The sequence below is a fragment of the Carassius gibelio genome, chromosome B22 (genome assembly GCF_023724105.1).
Source record: "Carassius gibelio isolate Cgi1373 ecotype wild population from Czech Republic chromosome B22, carGib1.2-hapl.c, whole genome shotgun sequence".
NCBI classification, from domain to species: Eukaryota; Metazoa; Chordata; class Actinopteri; order Cypriniformes; family Cyprinidae; genus Carassius; species Carassius gibelio.
This window is the reverse complement of record NC_068417.1, coordinates 25592872-25603189: the sequence shown is the minus strand read 5'-3', so window position 1 is coordinate 25603189 and position 10318 is coordinate 25592872. Positions and strand designations below refer to the sequence as shown.

At 34.9% G+C, this 10318-nt stretch overlaps 2 protein-coding genes across 3 annotated transcripts; one reads left to right on the top strand and one right to left on the bottom strand.

The window, feature by feature from the left end:
- The first annotated feature begins 4266 nt into the window (after positions 1-4266).
- tmem221 (transmembrane protein 221) lies at positions 4267-7815 on the top strand. Its single transcript, XM_052590580.1, has 3 exons — positions 4267-4764; positions 5340-5425; positions 6649-7815. Exons 1-3 carry the CDS (start codon positions 4475-4477, stop codon positions 7140-7142), a joined length of 870 nt encoding a protein of 289 aa, XP_052446540.1. The 5' UTR covers positions 4267-4474; the 3' UTR covers positions 7143-7815.
- On the bottom strand, positions 5460-9766 carry borcs8 (BLOC-1 related complex subunit 8). 2 transcript variants are annotated; one of them, XM_052590584.1, is made up of 6 exons: positions 9616-9766; positions 9277-9389; positions 8365-8429; positions 8164-8271; positions 7891-7976; positions 5460-6553 (listed from the first exon to the last, which is right to left on the bottom strand). In XM_052590584.1, the coding sequence occupies exons 1-5, from the start codon at positions 9650-9652 to the stop codon at positions 7913-7915; spliced, it is 387 nt and encodes a 128-aa protein (XP_052446544.1). In that variant the 5' UTR covers positions 9653-9766; the 3' UTR covers positions 5460-6553; positions 7891-7912. The 2 variants fall into 2 exon arrangements, with proteins under 2 accessions (XP_052446544.1, XP_052446545.1); XM_052590585.1 differs by lacking the exon at positions 7891-7976.
- Positions 9767-10318: the final 552 nt, after the last annotated feature.

Genomic DNA, 10318 nt, shown 5'->3' with positions numbered 1-10318 from the left:
CATATTCACAATTTTATACAGGGCACAGTACTTCATTCAGAGGTCATTTTAGCAAGTTTCCATTTCTGTCATTTATCTTAGCAGCTCTTATGAGCCCACAGACTACTTCCTAAAAAAAGTGACAATGAGATGCACAAAAGACATCTACTTCACGTGCTATTAAGAGGTTACCAATATCTCTCACTCATGAACACAATGGCTTAAGTTTTCCCCTCTGAGAGTTTACTGATGCAAGAAACAGCAACCTCATGTCATGCTCCCGAAAGTCCCTCAGCATCCCTCCTGCAGGAAGATCCCTCCAGTCTGGAAGGAACAGACACAAACATTGATTTTAAGGCAAAAGGGTCAAAATTCAACTTTCAATTAACAGAGATCATCCCAGTTGATTAATCACAGTACATTAAGACTGAACTAAGTTTTCAGAAATATTACATTTAAATGAGGCATATGAGCAATTTTGTAATTAAATATGCACTTGCATACATTTGCAGAAGAGAAAACGAAGCACTGTTTAAAGCCAAGTTCAAAATTTTCTTTTAATTTTGCTGACATATTAAAGGTTTCCTTATATTATTTTATCACTTAATAAATAAATGCTCGAAGAAATACTGTCAACAGACAGAAAAGATTCATTTCAGATATATCTTCATTTTTAAGAATATATAAATCAGTGGAGATTTCTGGCTATCAAAATCAAAACAAATGAGAAAACGGCTCTAAGAGATATCTATTGTAACTCTGACAGATAAAATGCAACAAAAGTTATGAAAGCAAATTAGCCCAAAAATCACTCTTGCCTAAAAAGGCTTACTGAATATTCAATATAGTTTATGGAGAAAATTAAGATTTCATTTAGGGTTGGAGCATTTTTTTAAATTAAATTAAATTAAATCAAATTAAATTAAATCTGACTTTTATGTCAATTTTTTCTTATTTTATGTTAATTAATGTAATTAAATGTAACCGAAATCAAAGGTCTAATACGATTTCTAATAATCATAATCATATTAAGACTTAACATCCATGGAACCTTTCCATTTCCACAAAAGGTTCTCTATAGTCAAACACGATTCTTTACATTATAAAAAGGTTCTTCACATTAGGAAAAAAAACTATTTATTTTAAGAACTGCTCACTGAAAGTACCTTTGAGGAACCCAGAATGGTTCTTCATTTTAGAACCTTTATTTTTAAGAGTATAAAACCTTTTTAAGTTACCAGAACCTTTATGTAAAGTGTATAATGCATTTATAGCAGTTCATATAATTACTGCTCCACATAACTGCGTCTCATATCGAATAAAGGAAAGTCTGGAAAGTGTCAAGTGGCAACCTTTTTTTTCCCTGAAACTTCTCACTTCTGCTTTTGACAACATCAGCGGCCTGAAGTTTTTGTACATGTGGTGAGTGTCTCGGATTCAGAAATAGCCTCTCTGGTCAGCGTTCATGTTCAGGCGATTCTTCAGGCAATGGGGTTTTTTTTAGTGTCTGGCTTATCGCGTTCAGCACAGCGGCAGACCTTGAGTTCCCATCAGGCCATTCTGAGAAAAAAAAATACCCCACCTGCGCATCGAGGGTTAAGGTAACAAGCAACGTTTCACCTTCATGCCAATAATCTTAAATATCATGCTTATAGCATTTAGATTCATAAATAAAATGTTCCTGATAAAGGCCAACCATAGGCTAGATGCTCTTTCTATCTTCAGCACTGCTTCTACACCTGTAACATACAAAACAAAGAGTGAAGATGTTAGTTTTTCCCTTTTTCATCAGGATATTACTTGTATAGAATGTCATTCATTTCATAGTAATTTATAACCAAGCATAGCTCTAAGAAATGAGAAGATGTGATTGGATGTGGGCTATTTTTCAAAAAGCTTTTCATTGCCTTTTAACTGAGTCCAACAGAGTGCAATGCTTGTCTCTAAGGCAACGAAGTGAAGCTTTATCAGTTTTAAAAAGCAGCAATTACTGCCTCTATTTGCACCACCTTCAAAACACACACACACACACACACAAAAAGCAATGGAGTCGCAGGGTCTCTTACCGTAGTGTTCTCAAACTTTGGTCCATTCCTCCAGATCTATACATCTTTCTTGTTGTGTATTTAAATTTTGGTGCAAAATAATCATTCTTAATATACATACTTTTGTGAATGACACTACAAATATGCACCGGTTTAAGCATCTTTTCATGCAAGTAGGCCCATTTCACTCAGACCCATGCACCCAAACAAAAACCGTTTGAGCATTCTAGCAAGCTCGTTCCTTACGTTATTTGTTAAAGGATAAGAAATACTACAGTGTGAAGTAACCGCTTTAGACAAATAAAAAAAGAAAGTTCTTGCATGATGTTGTTTTTAATATGTTTTTTAAATATTTATAGTATAGGCCTGTTTATGATTAGCCTATATATAGCTACAGCATAATTTCAAAATCTCTTGCACATTTTATTTGGGAATTCTCGATCAATTTTCAATTACAGGTGTTAACAAACTGCCATTTTAAACTTGAGTTTGTGAGGCTTTTGGTTTCGTTCACTTCCAGGTATTTGTGCAAAACAGCCAGTTAGGCTGCAAACTGATATTTCTTATTATGTAATTTCAATTCATCATTATAAACACACTGGTTTGCAGGGTAAATAGTTTTACAGCGCACTGCTGCTACTTAGCGCTTTATGAAGCTGAGATCTTGTGCATTCAAAGAAAATATCTTCTGCGTTGCAAGATAATGTGAAAAATACACTAAAAATGACTATTTATAACTTATGATATTCCTTTACTATTCATATATCCCTTTAGTTTGTATTATTCTGGACAATGTTTGTAAGTCACTTAGCACACATAGGCTACATCACAGAGACGTCTATTTGACGTTTGCATTTACATCTGCAAGACATTTGCCAATCTGCAATATGTCTATGGGACGTTTCCTATCAGATGTCAAATATTTGACGTTTGACGATGACGTTTATTAGTTTTATATGAATATACAGTTGAGGTCAAAAGTTTACATGCCCCCTTTCAGAAACTGCAAAATGTGAATTATTTTACCAAAATAAGAGGGATCATTCAAAGTGCTTGTTATTGTTTATTTAGTACTGACCTGAAAAAAAGATATTTCACATTAAATATGTTTACACATAGCCCACAGGAGAAAATAATAGTTTAATTTACAAAAGCGACCCTGTTCAAAAGATTTTGAGTGCTGTGTTGTTAGCTAAATGATCCACAGCTGTGTGTTTTTGTTTAGTGATAGTTGTTCATGGTTTGTCCTGAACAGTTAAACATCCTGCTGCTCTTCAGAAAAATCCTTCAGCTCCCACTAATTCTTTGGTTTTCGTGTATTTGAACCCTTTCCAACAATGACTGTGTGATTTGGTGTCCATCTTTTCACACTGAGGAAAACTGAAGGACTCATACGCTACTATTACAGAAGATTCAAAAGCTCACTGATGCTCCAGAAGAAGAAAAAAATCCATTAAGAGATTTGATGATCAGGGTAAATGTAACTTATTTGATCATCTGGGAAACATGTAACTATCTTCTATATCTTCTAAAGGACAGTACTAAATGAAACAATATGATATTTAGACAAAATAAGAAACATTTACACATCTCCATTCTGTTCAAAAGTGTTCACCCCCCTGCTCTTAATGTGTGGTTTTTTTCCCTTCTGGAGCAGCATTTTGTATGAACCCTCTTATTTTAGTAAAATTATGAACATTTAGCAGATTCTGAAAGGGGGATGTAAACTTTTGACCTCAACGGTATGTAAAACCGTCTTAAAGACAGATGTTTGTCCATGGCAGATGCTTTCCAGATCAAGTAATCTTTAACAGAAATCTTGAAGACGTATGTGTGCTACCTAGGTTTAGATAAGAGTGGCTGATAAATAAATAAATAAATGTATCATATAAGTTTTAAAATATAAAGGTTAAAAACTGTAAAGATGCATTCGAAGACAAAAAATAATAATAATAAAAATATAAAACAATATTTTCCCCCTAAATTTGGTTATGCTTAAGGTACGAGCAGAATGTTGTATGAAAAATAGACTTAAATTAGTGCACTACACCTGTTGAATGCTATGAACGACAACAACACGGAGAGGTATTAGCATTCCTTTGGAGAAACGTTCTCAAGAGCCAAATAAAGCTCTTATAAAGAACGAGCCAGCGGCTGCCTTGCGTGTGCGAATAAATACAAATAAAAACTCCATTGTTGCATGAAAAAAGTTTTTAATCTGGGGATTTAAAGTGGATCACATGCTCTGACTGAACAACAGCGGCACGAGAGCACGCGCATTCCACAGCAGCCTCTCGAGCATCGTTTGTTTTCCTTGTCAAGAAACCCGCAAACAGAAAACTGAGTGGGAAGATATCGAGGAAAAGTGGGAAAACGTCGTTTTTCAATGCACTTTCGCAGCTTTGCCGGTTTGTTTACATAGTACTTCGGACATTTAATCACTGTCGGACATGACGCAGTCCTACAGTCAGCGTTCTCTCGTGGTCCTCGCGTTTTTAGGGATTTCGTCCGCAATCATGTCCGTCTTGTCCGTCATTTTGATCTTCCAGCTCCAAACGCAACAGGCTGTTATAAAGGATTCGTCTCCTTTAGGGTCGAGTGAGATCACGGCTGTATTAAAGCCCGTGTCCACGGTCCTCTCAGCCTTGTCACTGACACTCAACTTGAGCTCTGTTGTTGTGTGTTTGCTTCACAGCTATTTCGCTACTGAAATATGCCGAGGAGAACCAGATACACAAAGGTAATGGAGAAACTTGCTTAATTAAGTAGACACTTTACCATAGTTAGGTACAGAATTTCAAAACAAATTTAAGCAGACTTTTAGAGCAAAACATTCCGAAAAAAAAAAAGTTTGTGAAGTGATAAAACCGTTGTAAAGAGCTTAATAGAAAAATCATTTGGACTGTTTTTGGACGTTAGTGGCAGATGTTCATAGTAAATCTGAGAACTTGAGAATTTCTTTATTCATGAGCTAAAAATAACCTCGAGGGATTGAGAGAAACAAAAAAAAATTGAGAGAAAAAGAGTTAGCTCTGTAAAAATGCTCGGAAGCTCAAATATCTAAGTATTTGGGGGCCACTCTTGGTAAATTACATTTAATGGGCTTTTGAATTTTATATTGACCTCTAGAACATCTTTTTCAGATATAACCCAGGTTTATCCATTTTAAAATGTATTTAATATAAAGAACAGACAGAGAAAGGCTTGTTGCCAATTCTAGCAGGTCTTCGAAATCAGTTTGTTAGTTTTGAAAATGAGGCCCTGCTACTCGTCCACACAAGATGAAATGATCCCAGCTTCTGCTTATATTCTAAGGGCCGACTGGTTTCTACTGGATAGCAGGGTTGTCCGCCATGTGACAATTGGACTGTTTTGCCTTGGAGTTTCAGTTTACTTAGCTGGTAAGTGGAACACAAAAACCACATGGAAGTCATGTCATGAATTATACTTAAAAACTTTAATCATTAAAAACAGTATATACACATTTACATTGACCTTATTACAAAAAAATGAAGATTTAGTGTGCAAAATGTGTAGAAATTGTAACCAAAACTCCAAAAGCAGCTTATAAATATCATGTCAATACCGAAAGATTTACTAAATTTTTAGTAACGAAGCCCATTTCTGCCTCAGAATAAAGAAAAACTGACTTTATATCTTGCAATTGTAACGTTTAATTTATCTCTCATAATGTTAATTTATTTATTAATGCAATATTAGATCTCGCAATGGCTACTTGCTACTTTATATATCCTACTGTATGTGACTTTATTTCTTATAATTTGACTTTAAATGTTGCAGTGTGACATTAAACTTCCCTATACTTTTTTTTTTTTTTTTTTGGAGTTGCAACTTTTTTTTTTTTTCTAACTGTGATATTAAATTCCATAATTATGTATTAGAATTTTATAATGTTGACTTTACTTCAGTGTTACATCAAATCTTGCAAATGCAATATTTTTCTTTGCAGTTGCAACTTTAGTTTTTCCAACTGTGACTTTCATCTCACAATTTGACTTTAAACCGTGCAAACTGGGACTTTATCCTCCGGCTTAAGCCTAGTCCCAGACTAAAATGCACGTCTGGGCTGTTTTAACTGAAAGAAACTTGCACTGACTGATCTTAAAATTGGTCAGATTCATCGTTTTGTCTCAAGATGCACACCACCAATGTTTTTATCCAAGACATATTTCAAAAAAATAGTTAAATGTCGTAATTGAACTATGGCCTTATCCTGGCTTAACCTAAACCCTGTCTGTGAAACCGGGCCTATATTGCATAATGTACTGACTCCTATCTCATTATACGTATTTATTTCTTATTTTAAACTCAGAATTACCTTTTTTATTTTGTAATTTTGTGATTTGACATTGGGCTTCCATATTTTAGAGTAGCAGTAATCATTAATATGAAGTGGTGGCCACAAGCGAATATGCTATATTGTTTCATCCAGATCTTCATCAGTTTATATCCCAGAGTTGTGCTTTTCTCCTCCATCCTTATGCATGCCATGATCCAAAGCTCTCTTCCTGTGAAAACAACAGTACATTAGTATATATTCATCATTCAGATGACACAGCATGGAGGTATCTGACATACATATTTCCTTTTTTCCCCCTCACAGCTATGTCTATTTACATGTTACTGGTGTTTGAAGTTGAGACGGGCGTAGCCAGCGTGTGCGTGCTTTCCTCCGGTGTTCTCGTCCTGCTACTTATCGTTATTCACTCCTCAATACGCGCCGCACATACAGCCAAACACTTCCACAATGAACAAGCCCACACCATGTACCACAGCAACCCTGAAAACATCGCTGGCATCCATACGTTGAATCTAAGCGCTGCGGAAAAGCCAAGGAGGCAGCACAGCTTAGCCAACCTGCACAGCCATTTCATCAACCCCGCTCACATGGATCCTAAACCGCAGTACTCGGCATCTAACGGCCCTCGCAGTGATAAGGACGGCTACAGTAGCGGTGGGAGCAGACGGACGCACCGGACACTTTCGACAGAGTCCGGCCTGTTTCAAGCACAGACCAAACCCTGGAACGGAGTCAACAGTGAGATGAGATCTGTACTTGCTAGAAAAGCCACGATCAAGGACTCAACTTTAGTATGAATGGTACCACGCATCTAGTTTGATGTTAAGATGGGCATTATATAAAAAATATGTACTATACATATATATATACATACATACAGTGTATTCACCTAGACACTGGTGGAATAATTCAGATTTTTTTTTTTTTTTTGAAAGAAGTCTATTATGTTCTGTAAGCCTGCTTTCTTTTTTGCCGAACATTTTTTAAACGTTAACATTGTGTAATATTACTACAGTTTAAATAATAGATTTCTGTAGGATCATGTGACACTGAAGACAAATTCAGCTTTGCATCACAGATATCTTAAAATAGAAAATAGTTCTTTCAAATTGAAGAAGTATTTCACAATGTACTGCTTTTTCATCAGATTATAACATCTTATTTACATGACATTTAAAGCAAAATTTGTAAACATGTATTTTTCGTACACCTAATATCAACTTACAGGACAGGTGTTAGAAATCAGACTAATTGTTAAAATGTGAAATTACTACTGAAATACTTGAGAATTTTTGTGTAGCTGTAGGATAGTGAATTGTTCTCTTTTTTTTTACTAGAAAGACATATTTTGGAGCAGAATAATACAACTATAAAGGTTAGGAAAATGGCATAATGGAATAACTTATAGGAGAAGCTGATCTGAATCGGCATTTAAAATTTCTGTCATAATAATAAAAATAATTACTGAAATTGTGTACATAAACTATCAAATCTACACTAACACTGCATATGTGATGTAGAAAAAAAAAAGGAAGTTAAACAAACCTTGGAGAAAGACTTCCATGAGTCAAGGAGGTGTGACTGAGGTGTGTGTGGGTGTATCATTTGGATTAATTGCAGGTTTCACAACACTGAAGTGACATGTATGTTTAAAAACAGAAAAGGTGAGCAAATTAAAAGTGAAGCAAACGAGCAAAGAAAATTTACAGGATGTCAATGCCACATTTACATTCAACAGTGACGTGATATATAAAACTCCAAATAAATAATAATAATGCAAATGCATGTAATTGCATTGAAATGGATGGTGACTACAACCTTCGACCCTGTGAGCTGCTGATCTGTTCCTTCAGTGAAATGGCTTGCCGGAGCAGACCATCTATATTCTTGAAATAGAGACTACTGTTCGTCATGCTTTTAACTGCACTGAAAGACACACACACACAAAAACAGACATGAAGTACATTTAATAAAGTTCTATATAATGGAAATAATCCATTTGTGTAATGCATATCTTACCTGCATGCATATTCAACAGAGTAGATTGCTCCTTGACTTTGTTCCTCCCAACTCTGCATGTCCGTCTACAAAATCACAATTCATCACGGCACTTCAGTCAACTTGCTAATATGAGAACATTAAATGTATATATTTTTTTGTTTATAATGCACTTTTCTCATACTCAAAGTGGTACAAAAATAAAAGAAAATACAATAAATAACAACGATAAAGCAAAATAAGTACAATTATTCTGTAATTACAACACTTAGGTCAACTTGATAATACAATAATATTAGAATTAATTTGATTTATTATGCAAGATTCCCAAACCCAAAGTGCTACAAAAATACAAAGACAATTAATTAAAATAAAACAACAAAAATAAATACACAACATGCATGTCTGTCTACAATAAATCAGAACAACAATTCAGTGCTTGCTTAAGTAATAATAATTATTCATTTAATTTATAATATGCTTTATCATACCCAATGCACTACAAACAGGCTAAATTAAAACACAACAATAATATATCATATTTAACATTAGACAATAAATAACAACAATAAAACATAGAACAGAATATAACAAACTACCAATTAAAAAGCTTAAGTAAAACTATTAAGTGTAGGATATTTTGAAAGTCAGTTGCTTGCTGTCACAGGAAATAATATATCAGTAATATATTACACCATATGGCATTGTTTTCCAGCAAGAATAGTATGTTATAGTATTTTATAATTTACTATTATCATTTACAGTGTAAAGTGAGATACTTAAGTGAAACCTGTATGTTTCTAATATAGCAGGTCAAATGTTAATCATTCAGGCAAATCTCTTTAAAATAACCTAATTACAGTGTTTCTGCAAATGCACTGTCTGCATTACTGCAATATAGGCTAGGGAACAAATTAAAACAAGGTCACTTACCTTGTGTTGCACGAGCTCTGGTAGGGATCTCCTGACGTGCTCCTGTAACCTATAAAGCGCTATCGACGGTTCATTGGCCAAAACACACATACTCTCTGTGAATTTATCAGTCACTGTAGCAAAAATAAATCAAACATACAATCAGTATCTCTTCATCAGGTTCATATTAAATCATGTGTAATCTCAAATCAGACAACTGACACGCTTAAATTAGGCGTCTAATCAATTCAGTACTGCAAATTACATGTTAAAGATCATGTAAACACAAGTACACGGAGTCGTCCTCGGTTATTAAACATTAATCTATAGACATCAAAACTCTGAATCTATCTATTGTACCTCTTTTTACTTTCAACTGCATTTCTTGATCCTCCATTTTTATTAAGTATTAACGTATGATATAAATATCTTTCTGTGTTACCAAAGAGCAGCTGTTTCCCTAAAAGTGTGCTTCCAAAACATCATCCGGAGGAACAGCAGGACAATATCTAGTTCCTAGCCACTAGTTCTAAAGATTATGATTCATCTGAGTGAATCGAATCATTTGAGTCGGTTCACCAGTAAGAATTCATTGAATCATTTAACCATTTTTTTGGGGGGGTGGGGGTGTACTAGAACAGTCTTAAACACTAGGTTGTTCGAAAAACATTATTTTTCACAAATGTTACATTATTATAACACCTTTCTCCCCACAGTTCAAACAGTTACTGTATCAAATGAAGGCCCGCCTTCTGAAATACGAAATGTGCTGTGATTGGTTAGCTGTGCCAGTGTGTGTTGTGATTGGCTCCACTCAGTGCCTGGTCGGGAAATGTCACGCCCCTTACCATAGCCGCCTGTTAGCTTCAGTATCAATATGCTTCAAAATCAAATAAATTTGAGCGCGATTTAAACCCTTATTGGTGATTGTCACCACTTTAGTTCGTTTGGCTTGGAAAAACTAGTGTCTCGGACATAGTGATAACACTCGTTGACTTGTCTAGCGCAGCTCAACCAGATCTTGTCCCATTCTTCGATATTTGTGATGTCACAAATCCTGGAA

Bases quoted from the DNA above. Each gene is read 5' to 3' on its own strand.
- tmem221 (XM_052590580.1), top strand. From the start codon at position 4,475: ATGACGCAGTCCTACAGTCAGCGTTCTCTCGTGGTCCTCGCGTTTTTA. The intron at 4,765-5,339 runs GTAATGGAGAAA...TTATATTCTAAG, and splicing joins GGAGAACCAGATACACAAAG to GGCCGACTGGTTTCTACTGG. The intron at 5,426-6,648 runs GTAAGTGGAACA...TCCCCCTCACAG, and splicing joins AGTTTCAGTTTACTTAGCTG to CTATGTCTATTTACATGTTA.
- borcs8 (XM_052590584.1), bottom strand. From the start codon at position 9,652: ATGGAGGATCAAGAAATGCAGTTGAAAGTAAAAAGAG. The intron at 8,430-9,276 runs GTAAGTGACCTT...GTGATTTTGTAG, and splicing joins CAGAGCTCGTGCAACACAAG to ACGGACATGCAGAGTTGGGA. The intron at 8,272-8,364 runs GTAAGATATGCA...TGTGTCTTTCAG, and splicing joins TCTGTTGAATATGCATGCAG to TGCAGTTAAAAGCATGACGA.